This window comes from Mytilus trossulus, chromosome 12 (genome assembly GCF_036588685.1).
Source record: "Mytilus trossulus isolate FHL-02 chromosome 12, PNRI_Mtr1.1.1.hap1, whole genome shotgun sequence".
In the NCBI taxonomy this organism is placed as follows: Eukaryota; Metazoa; Mollusca; class Bivalvia; order Mytilida; family Mytilidae; genus Mytilus; species Mytilus trossulus.
The window spans coordinates 4,677,441-4,688,734 of record NC_086384.1 but is presented as its reverse complement, the minus strand read 5'-3'; the positions used below and the strand labels follow the sequence as shown (position 1 = coordinate 4,688,734).

The 11,294-nt window shown below is 34.4% G+C and overlaps 2 protein-coding genes across 4 annotated transcripts; one reads left to right on the top strand and one right to left on the bottom strand.

Annotated features, from left to right (window-relative positions):
* Positions 1 to 580: 580 nt before the first annotated feature.
* LOC134693303 (histidine-rich glycoprotein-like) lies at positions 581 to 10,793 on the bottom strand. 3 transcript variants are annotated; one of them, XM_063554058.1, is made up of 3 exons: positions 7,388 to 10,793; positions 2,405 to 7,153; positions 581 to 2,146 (listed from the first exon to the last, which is right to left on the bottom strand). In XM_063554058.1, the coding sequence occupies exons 1-2, from the start codon at positions 7,860 to 7,862 to the stop codon at positions 6,501 to 6,503; spliced, it is 1,128 nt and encodes a 375-aa protein (XP_063410128.1). In that variant the 5' UTR covers positions 7,863 to 10,793; the 3' UTR covers positions 581 to 2,146; positions 2,405 to 6,500. The 3 variants fall into 2 exon arrangements, with proteins under 3 accessions (XP_063410128.1, XP_063410126.1, XP_063410127.1); XM_063554056.1 differs by having other exon boundaries at positions 2,405 to 10,793.
* On the top strand, positions 5,602 to 6,090 carry LOC134693589 (keratin-associated protein 21-1-like). The gene has a single exon (XM_063554431.1). The coding sequence runs from the start codon at positions 5,602 to 5,604 to the stop codon at positions 6,088 to 6,090; it is 489 nt and encodes a 162-aa protein (XP_063410501.1).
* Positions 10,794 to 11,294: the final 501 nt, after the last annotated feature.

Here is an 11,294-nt window from a genome sequence, read left to right as displayed (position 1 = left end):
AAATGAGGTCAAGGACATTGGACATGTGACTGATGGAAACTTTGTAGCATGAGGCATCCACGTCTTTCACCTTCTAAAATATAAAGCTTTTAAGAAGTTAGCTAACGCTGCTGTCAGATCACTATCCCTATGTCGAGCTTTCTGCCACAAAAATGGCAGGCTCAACAAAAAGTTCCAGGCTTGACAATAACCTTACAATAACTATGCCTGAAAAAGTTGGAAATAAAGTTTCTGAATAATTTCTTAATCTATTAATAGAGAATTGAGGAAAAAGCATGTTATAAATCACTTCTCAAGTCCACCAACAATGGTATGTAATTAGTGCTAGAAAATGATAACAACACTTTTACAGTATAGATTCATAACCATGACCTTGATCAACAATCATCTTCAAGTGGATATTAACAGAAAAAACATAATTTGTAGAAATCAGCAGCTTGTTTACTACTGGGTGGAGGAGAACAGTTTTGTCTTTGGCAATCATATCACATCTTTTTATTCTTACATTAGCTATTTCCTCTTTCAAAGATTCAATAACAAACATTTCCATCAAGGCATATTTAAATCAAAACAAAATGTCTGAAAGATTAAGAGGTTTATTGCACAAGAGTACATTTATATGGTAATAAAAAATTAAAACACAAAATCAGTTATAAAAGCAATTTAATTTGATAAAACATTATTTTGAATATTGTTTCATTAACATTTATATGGCATGATATGATGTGGGATATGTTTTCAAACAACAAAATAAAAACATTCTCACAAAATAATGCTTTGTCAAAACAAATTTAGAGGAATATGAGTTAATTTGCTACTCAGAAATACAAGCATGCAGTTTATCTTGAAAGAATTGTTACTTTGGTAACCTATGTAAGTTAAAATTGTAAATTTAAAGCAATTCCTCCAATTTAAAACTTCTCAATCACTTCTTTGTTCTGACAATGTGATGTTTTATTTTTGTTATACTTTAACAATAGAGTTAAAATGTAAATGTTTTAGTTATATTTCCGACCATGCAAGGGATGTTTAGCTAGTCAAGGTCGTTAAAAACTTCCATTTGTTGTTTTAGTTATTGAATTAAAGTTTTCTGCTCTTTATTTTATTTCTTTGTGTATAAAGAAAAATAAACATGGTACTGTACACATAAACTGCACAATTATATGGTTATAAATGAAAATGTTTTGTGGGAAACTTTATGAAAATTAACAAAGCTGTGTATTAATAATAGGGTACTCTTAAAAGTAACTTTAAGGAGAACACTGAGATTAATGAATGTGATCAGCACAAAACATTATAATCCTGGATGAAGTACTAAATGTTTAACCCATAATATATAGTCTAAGTGTAACCACAAAAAAAACCCCCACAAATACCTACCTGCCAACAATTTAAAAAATAAAATAAAAACCACCTGCCTACCACAAGCAAATATCTTGATAGGGGTATGGAGAAACAGAGATTACATTAATTGCAGCCTTAGCAATGATATTTTGCTGTTCAAGTTTAATAAAATAAAATATAATATGAAGAGATCATACAAAATATCAATGTTTTTATTTTAAAAACATGATTTTTAAGTTTTGACTTCTGGGGACCACTTCATGTCTGGAATTGTATTTTAAAGGCGATGACAGTAGAATGATGATGTAAAAAGTAAGAATGCTTAGGATTGATTTGAAATGAAATTAAATGCTAATGATTAGTGTAAAGTGCAAATGAACACTTATAATTGGTGTGACATGTAAATGAATGCTTATGATTGGTGAGATGTATAAATGAATGATGATTGGTGTGAAGTGAAAATGAATGTTTATGATTGGTGTGAAGTGTAAATGAACGCTTAAGATTGATGTGAAGTGAAAATGAACACTTATGATTGGTGTGAAGTGAAATGAATGCTTATGATTAATGTGAAGTGTAAATGAACGCTTATGATTAGTGTGAAGTGAAAATGAACGCTTTTGTTTGGTGTGAAGTGAAAAAACGAATGATAATGATTGGTGTGAAGTGTAAATGAACACTTATGATTGATGTGAAATGTAAATGAATGCTTATGATTAATGTGAAGTGTAAATGAACACTTATGATTGGTGTAAAGTGTTAATGAATGCTTATGATTGGTGTAAAGTGTAAATGAACGCTTCTGATTGGTGTGAAGAGAAATGAATGCTGATGATTGGTGTAAAGTGTAAATGAACGCTTATGATTGGTGTGAAGTGAAATGAATGCTTATGATTATTGTGAAGTGTGAATGAACGCTTATGATTATTGTGAAGTGTAAATGAATGCTTATGATTGGTGTGAAGAGTAAATAAATGCTCACGATTGGTGTGAAGTGAAATGAATGCTTATGATTGGTGTAAAGGAACGCTTATGATTAGAGTGAAGTGAAAATGAACACATGATTATTGTGTAAATGAACGTTTATGATTAGTGTGAATTGAAAATGAACGCTTTTGTTTGGTGTGAAGTGAAAACAAATGATTATTATTGGTGTGAAGTGTAAATGAACACTTATGATTGATGTGAAGTGAAAATGAACGCTTATAATTGGTGTGAAGTGTAAATGAATGCTTATGATTAGTGTGAAGTAAAAATGAATGGTTATGATTAGTGTGAAGTGTATGATTGGTGTGTGGTGAAAACAAACGCATGATTAGTGTGAAGTGTAAACGAATGCTTATGCTTGGTTTGAAGTTAAATGAATGCTTATGATTAGAGTGAAGTGTAAATGAACACTTATGATTGGTGTAAAGTGTAAACAAGTGAAACTGCGAGCTAATGCTCACTGATGATACCCCCGCCGCAAGTGGATAATATAAATAGTGTAAAAATATGCAAGTGTTCGGTAAACAGGAAGTTGTTCAGTGATGAATCTGAAAACGCATTACACGGTATAGCTGACTTATATAAATCCTGAAACCAAATTTCAGAAATCCTTATATTGTAGTTCCTGAGAAAAATGCGACGAAAAAATAAATAGTGTAAAAATATGCAAGTGTTCGGTAAACAAGAAGTTGTTGAGTGATGAATCTGAAAACGCATCACACGGTATAGCTGACTTATATAAATCCTGAAACCAAATTTCAAAAATCCTTATATTGTAGTTCCTGAGAAAAATGCGACGAAAAAATAAATAGTGTAAAAATATGCAAGTGTTCGGTAAACAGGAAGTTGTCGAGTGATGAATCTGAAAACACATCACACGGTATAGCTGACTTAGATAAACCCTGAAACCAAATTTCAGAAATCCTTGTATTGTAGTTCCTGAGAAAAGTGTGACGAAAATTTTCAATTTGGCTATCATGTGTAAAATCATACAAGTGTTCGGTAAACAGGAAGTTGTCAAGTGATCAATCTGAAAACGCATCACACGGTACAGCTGACTTAGATAAACCCTGAAACCAAATTTCAGAAATCCTGGTCTTGTAGTTCATGAGAAAAATGCGACGAAAAGTATTCATGGGACGGACTGACGGACAGACAGAGGTAAAACAGTATACCCCCCTTTTTAAAGCGGGGGTATAATGAATGCTTATGATAAGTGTGAAGTGAAAATGTACGCTCTTGTTTGGTGTGAAGTGAAAACGAACAATTATGATTGGTGTGAAGTGAAAATGAACGCTTATGATTGGTGTGAAGTGTAAATGAACACTTATGATTGGTGTGAAGTGTAAATGAACACTTATGATTGGTGTAAAGTGTAAATGAATGCTTATGATTGGTGTGAAGCGAAAATGAACGCTTATGATTATTGTGAAGTGAAAATGAACGGTTATGATTAGTGTGAAGTGTATGATTGGTGTGTGGTGAAAAACGCTAATGATTAGTGTGAAGTGTAAATGAATGCTTATGCTTGGTTTGAGTTAAATGAATGCTTATGATTGGTGTGAAGTGTAAATGAATGCTTATGAATGGTGTGAAGTGAAATGAACGCTTATTAGAGTGAAGTGCAAATGAACACTTATGATTAGTGTAAAGTGAAAATGAACGCTTATGATTGGTGTGGGGTGAAAATAAACGCTTATGATTAGTGTGAAGTGTAAATGAACACTTATGCTTGGTTTGTGGTGAAAATGAGCGCTTATGATTAGTGTGAAGTGTAAATGAACACTTATGCTTGGTGTGTGGTGAAAATGAACGCTTATGATTAGTGTGAAGTGTAAATGAACACTTATAATTGATGTGAAGTGAAAATAAAAGCTTATGATTGGTGTGAAGTGTAAATAAACACTTATGATTGGCATGAAGTGAAAATGAATGCTTCTGATTGCTGTGAAGTGAAGATGAATGCTTATGCTTGGTGTGTGGTGAAATGAATGATGATAAGTTGTGAGGTTAAAATGTCAAAAAATAATGTATTCAACTGTCATGATTGATAATTGTGAAGTGAAAATGAATGATATTGATAAATGTGAAGTGAAAATGAATGCTTAGGATAATTTTAAGTGTAAATACATGATTGGTATGAAGTGTTTATGACTGATGTCTGGTGTGAAGTGTAAATGAATGATTTTTGGTGTGAAGTGTAAATGCATGATGTTTGACGTGAAGTGTATATGATTGATGAATGGTGTGAAGTGTAAATTACTGATGAATGGTGTGAAGTGTAAATGACTGATGAATGGTGTGAAGTGTAAATGACTGATGAATGGTGTGAAGTGTAAATGACTGATGAATGGTGTGAAGTGTAAACGATTGATGAATGTTGGGAAGTGAAAATGACTGATGATTGGTGTGAGGTGTAAATGACTAATGACTGGTGTGAAGTGTAAATGACTGATGATTGGTGTGAAGTGTAAATGACTGATGAATGTTGGGAAGTGAAAATGACTGATGATTGGTGTGAAGTGTAAATGACTAATGATGTGGAGTGAAAATGACTGATGTGAAGTGAAAATGACTGATGATTGGTGTGAAGTGTAAATGACTGATGATTGGTGTGAGGTGTAAATGACCGATTATTGGTGCAAAGTATAACTGAATGCCTAGGACTAATGTAAATGCAAATGAATACTAAAGATTGGTGTGAAGTGTACTCAAGTACTTATGATGAATCATCATGATTTGGGTAAATTACTGTGATGATAGTGGGATGTGTGGAAATGATGTTCCAATGTGTGGAAATGAATAAATTGTGTGATTTATAAGAAATGAATGATTATTTATGACTTTTATATTGCTTACTATGAGGTATGGGTTTGACCCAAAGTTGTTAATTTTTAAGTCATTTGGTCTTTGTTATAATGCTGTGTAATGCTTTGAATAGAACCATGTGTAGATGAATAGTGTGATGTACATGTATGACCATGAATATGTGAATGTGGATGGTGTTATTTGAGAATCTGGATGATTAAGATGTATGGCTATGAATATGGAAATGAGAATGGTACGATGTATGGCTATAACTTTGTGAAGTGTGATGTATGACTATGAGTGTGAATGGCGTGATGTAAAGCTACAAGTTTGGGTATGGAAATGGTGTGATGTGTGGATATGAATTTGGGTATGGAAATGATGTAATGTGTGGATATGAATTTGGATATGGAAAAGATATGATGTATGGCTATGAATCTGGGCATGGAAATGGTGTGATGTATGGCTATGAATTTTGGGTATGGTAATGGTGTGATATGCAACTTTAAATTTCAATATGGACATGGTGTGATGTATGGATATGAATCTATTCATGGAAATGGTGTGATGTATGGCTATGCTTTTGGGTATGGGAATGATGTGATGTATGGCTATGAATTTGGGCATGGAAATGGTGTGAAGTACAGTTATGAATCTGGGCATGAAAATAGTGTGATGTATGGCTATGAATCTGGGCATGGAAATAGTGTGATGCATGGCTATGAATCTGGGCATGGAAATGGTGTGATGTATGGCTTTGAATTTGGACATGGAAATGGTGTGATGTATGGCTATGAATTTTGGCATCGAAATGGTGAGCATGGAAATGGTCTCATGTATGGCTTTAGATTTGGGCAAGGCAATAGTGTAATGAACAGCTATGAATTTGAGGAAGGAAATGGTGTGTTGTATGGCTATGAACTTAGTAATGAAAATGATGTGATGTATTGATATGAATTTGGGCATGGAAATGGTGTGATGTCCTACTTTGAATTTAAGCATGGAAATGGTGTTCTGTATGGCTAAACTTGGGCATGGAAATTATGAATGGACATGTATTTGTTGACAGTGTGATGCATGTCTTTGTATGTGATTGATGCGTGGTTTGGCTACACTTGAGTGAATTATAATAGTGTATGGCTATATGTGAGTGTGAATGGTGTTCTATATGGCTAAGAATGTTTGAATGTAAATGGTATGATGTATGGCTATTTATATGTGTATATGTGATTAGTGTGATTTATGACTACACTGGTGTGAATTTGAATGTGGTATATGGCTATGAATTTGTGGGTGTGAATGGTGTGATGTATAGCTATGAATGTGTGAATGTGATTGGTGTGATGTAAGAATATAAATTTTTAGATGTAGTGACATATGGCTGGATGATGTGTTGTAAAAATGAATGGCTGTGGAGGATGTTGTGTACATATGAATGACTGAAGCTGGTGTGATGTACAAATGAATGGCTGTGAATGGTGTGATGTACAAATGAATGGCTGTGAATGGTGTGATGTACAAATGAATGAATGTGGATGGTGTGATGTACAAATTAATAACTGGATGGCGTGATGAACAAATGAATGGCTGTGGATGGTGTGAAGAACAAATGAATGGTTGTAAATGGTGTGATGTACAAATGAATGGCTGTGGGTGGTGTGATGTACATGAATGGCTGTAGATGGTGTGATGTACACAAGAATGGCTGTAGATGTGTTGTGTACATCAATGGTTGTGGGTGGTGTGATGTACATGAATGGCTGTAGATGGTGTGATGTACACAAGAATGGCTGTAGATGTGTTGTGTACACCAATGGTTGTGGGTGGTGTGATGTACATGAATGGCTGTAGATGGTGTGATGTACAAATGAGTGGCTTTCCATAGTGTGATGAACAAATGAATGACTGTAGATGGTGTGATGTACAAATGAATGGCTGTGGATGGTGTTATATACATGAATAGCTGTGGATGGTTTGATGTAGAAATGAATGGCTGTAGATGGTGTTATGTACACGAATGACTGGATGGTGTGATATACATGAATGGCTGTGGATGGTGTGATGTAGAAATGAATGGCTGTGGATGGTGTGATGTAGAAATGAATGGCTGTGGATGGTGTGATGTAGAAATGAATGACTGTGGATGGTGTGATGTAGAAAAGAATGGCTGAAGATGGCTTGACATACATGAATGACTGCAGATGGTGTGATGTACAAATGAATGGCTGCAGATGGTGTGGTGTACAAATGAATGGCTGTGGATTGTGTGATGTACATGAATGGCTGTGGATGGTGTGATGTGGAAATGAATGGACGTAGATGATGTTATGTACAAATGAATGGATGTAGATGGTGTGATGTACAAATGAATTGATGTAGATGGTGTTGTGTACAAGTGAATGGATGTAGATGGTGTGGTGTACAAATGAACAGCTGTAGATGGTGTGATGTACAAATGTGCGGCTTTTTATGGTGTTATGCACAAATGAATGGCTGTAGATGGTGTGATGTACAAATAAATGGCTTTCTATGGTGTGATGCACAAATGAATGGCTGTAGATGGTGTGATGTACACACGAATGGCTGTGGATGGTGTGATGTAGAAATGAATGGATGTAGATGGTGTGATGTACATGAACGACTGTAGATGGTGTGATGTACACATGAATGGCTGAAGATGGTGTGATGTGGAAATGAATGACTGTGGATGGTGTGATGTACATGAATGACTGTGAATGGTGTTATGTACATGAATGACTGTGGATGGTGTGTGTGAATTGCATGAATGGATGAAGATAGTGTGATGTACACACCAATTGCTGTGGATGGTGTTGTGTAGAAATGAATTGCTGTAGATGGTGTGATGTGGGAATGAACGACTGCGGATGAAGTGATGTAAAAAATGAATGGCTTTGGATGGTGTGATGTACATGAATGCCTGTGGATTGTGTGATGTAGAAATGAATGGATGTAGATGGTGTTATGTACAAATGAATGGATATAGATGGTGTGATGTACATATAAATGGATGTAGATGGTGTGATGTTCATGTAAATGGAGGTAGATGGTGTGATGTACACATGAATGGATGTAGATGGTGTGATGTGGAAATGAATGGCTGTGGATGGTGTTATGTACAAATGAATGGACGTAGATGATGTTATGTACAAATGAATGGATATAGATGGTGTGATGTACAAATGCACGGATTTAGATGGTGTGTTGTACAAACGAATGGCTGTAGATGGTGTGATGTACAAATGCACGGATTTAGATGGTGTGTTGTACAAATGAATGGATGTAGATGGTGTTATGTACAAATGAATTGCTGTAGATGGTGTGATGTACAAATGAAAGGCTTTCAATGGTGTTATGTACAAATGAATGGCTGTCGATGGTGTGATGTAGAAATGAATGGATGTAGATGGTGTGATGTAGAAATGAATGGATGTAGATGGTGTGATGTACATGAATGACTGTAGATGGTGTGATGTACACATAAATGGCTGAAGATGGTGTGATGTGGAAATGAATGGCTGTAGATGGTGTGATGTACATGAATGCCTGTGGATTGTGTGATGTAGAAATGAATGGATGTAGATGGTGTTATGTACAAATGAATGGATATAGATGGTGTGATGTACATATGAATGGATGTAGATGGTGTGATGTTCATGTAAATGGAGGTAGATGGTGTGATGTACACATGAATGGATGTAGATGGTGTTATGTACAAATGAATTGCTGTAGATGGTGTGATGTACAAATGAAAGGCTTTCAATGGTGTTATGTACAAATGAATGGCTGTCGATGGTGTGATGTAGAAATGAATGGATGTAGATGGTGTGATGTACATGAATGACTGTAGATGGTGTGATGTACACATAAATGGCTGAAGATGGTGTGATGTGGAAATGAATGGCTGTAGATGGTGTGATGTACACATGAATGGCTGAAGATGGTGTGATGTATATGAATTGCTGTAGATGGATGATGTCCATCAATAGCTTTGGATGGTGTTATGTACAAATGAATGGATTTGCATGTTGAGATTTGTGAATGTGCAGGATAGTGAATGCTGTTACATATATCTATGAATGGTATGTTTGGATATGGAAGGAAAGATGTATGGATGTATGGCTATAAAGGATGTGATGTATGAATGATGTGATGCTTGGCTACACATCTTGTGATGTATGAATGATGTGATGTTTGGCTACACACCTTGTGATGTATGAATGATGTGATGTTTGGCTACACACCTTGTGATGTATGAATGATGTGATGTTTGGCTACACAACTTGTGATGTATGAATGATGTGATGTTTGGCTACACACCTTGTGATGTATGAATGATGTGATGTTTGGCTACACACCTTGTGATTTATAAATGATGTGATGTTTGGCTACACACCTTGTGATGTATGAATGATGTGATGTTTGGCTACACACCTTGTGATGTATGAATGATGTGATGTTTGGCTACACAACTTGTGATTTATAAATGATGTGATGTTTGGCTACACACCTTGTGATTTATAAATGATGTGAAAGATATGATGCAAATGACAAATGATGTGATGCATTGCAATGAATGTGTGAATGTGTAGGGCCTAGTATACCAATACAAATAATATAATGTTCAATGGATATCTATGTTTCGATGTATGGCTGAATGGTATAATGTGTGGTTTCCGATTGTGAACAGTATAGTACCAGTAAGCTTGTCAATAGAGAGATTAAGTGGTCAAATTTGCATATCTATTATATAAAAGCTAAACAGAAGTTTGTTTTAAATTTCAAATACAATAAAACCTGTGCAATTAGTTTGTTAAAAACCAAAGCATTAAAATTAGAATGATAACATTGAGTGACAATAACATGTGATTAACACATGTGTTAACGTCTTATTTCAAAGACTTCTATAAAACCTACATGGCTATGGTGTATAGAATAATAATAGTTATAAAACATTAACATTAAAATACATCCTTGCAAAGGTGTAATAATCAGTAAAATACAGCCACTAACAATACATGTATTTTATATATAACAAACTGTTGATAACAATTAAATACTAATAAAACATATATAACCATAAAATTTCATTTCAAAGGAGATAAAAGGTACTATACCTAGATATGAGTAAAAGTGTTTAATACATGTAATTAAAATGAACACAAAGTAATAGTTTTCTGTTCAAGAAAATACTACGTCTCCCCCAACCCCAGGGAACAGGGAAGGCAACTTTTAATTTTTTTTGTGAGTGGTTGTATTAGAGATACCAAAATGCAAAAAGAGTGTTGTTTTAATCTTTTTTATTTCTATAGGTGGCTGGTGTTAAAAAAATTGCTATCCTTGAGGGTACCTAGTATTTTCTGGAACAACCCTTACATTTTTTCACATTACTTTATTAAAACTTTCATAAAACAAAACAATTTCTCAAAAATGTAATATGAAACAGTTTAGAGGCCTCAGGGTTGTTCCAAAATTTATTGTGTTATGGCATTTAAGGCAAAAAAAATAAATACAGGTGAACAAAATGGTGAATTGCATTTTGTTTAGAATTTTGTAAGAAATATAAGTAAACTATAGGCTTCAAGGTGCCTGTGTTGCTCAGCTGATTTTTTTTATATAACGTTGATATAAATAAAAAAATTTGTAAGGGTTCCGCGGAACCCTGTGTCTCGCCTATTTTTGCTGTAACTCGCAGGCTCAACAACAATGAGGAAAAAATCGATTACAATATTCCTCTTGTTACTATTTTATGATTGTAAGAAGTCCATTTAGAAGTAAATTACAGAAAAAACGGAGTTATCTTTTTACAAACTTTACTTCTGGATACAATCTTATGATCATAAATAAGCTTCTGTCCAAGTTTGGTACAAACCCAGGATAGTTTAAGAAAGTTATTAAAATTTTAAAAACTTTAACCACAGAGTGAATGTAATGGTTCCCCGCAGAAAAAACTAAGTCCATTCATAGCAAAATACGGAAAAATGGAATTTTATTTTTACAAAATTTACTTCTGGATACTATTTTATGATCATAAACAAGCTTCTGTCCAAGTTTGGTACAAACCCAGGATAGTTTGAGAAAGTTATTAAAATTCTAAAAACTTTAACCACAGAGTGAATGTTTTGTTTCCCCGCAGA

Bases quoted from the DNA above. Each gene is read 5' to 3' on its own strand.
- LOC134693589 (XM_063554431.1), top strand. From the start codon at position 5,602: ATGGCTATGAATTTTGGGTATGGTAATGGTGTGATATGCAACTTTAAA.
- LOC134693303 (XM_063554056.1), bottom strand. From the start codon at position 7,862: ATGTACATCACACCATCCACAGTCATTCATTTCCACATCACACCATCT.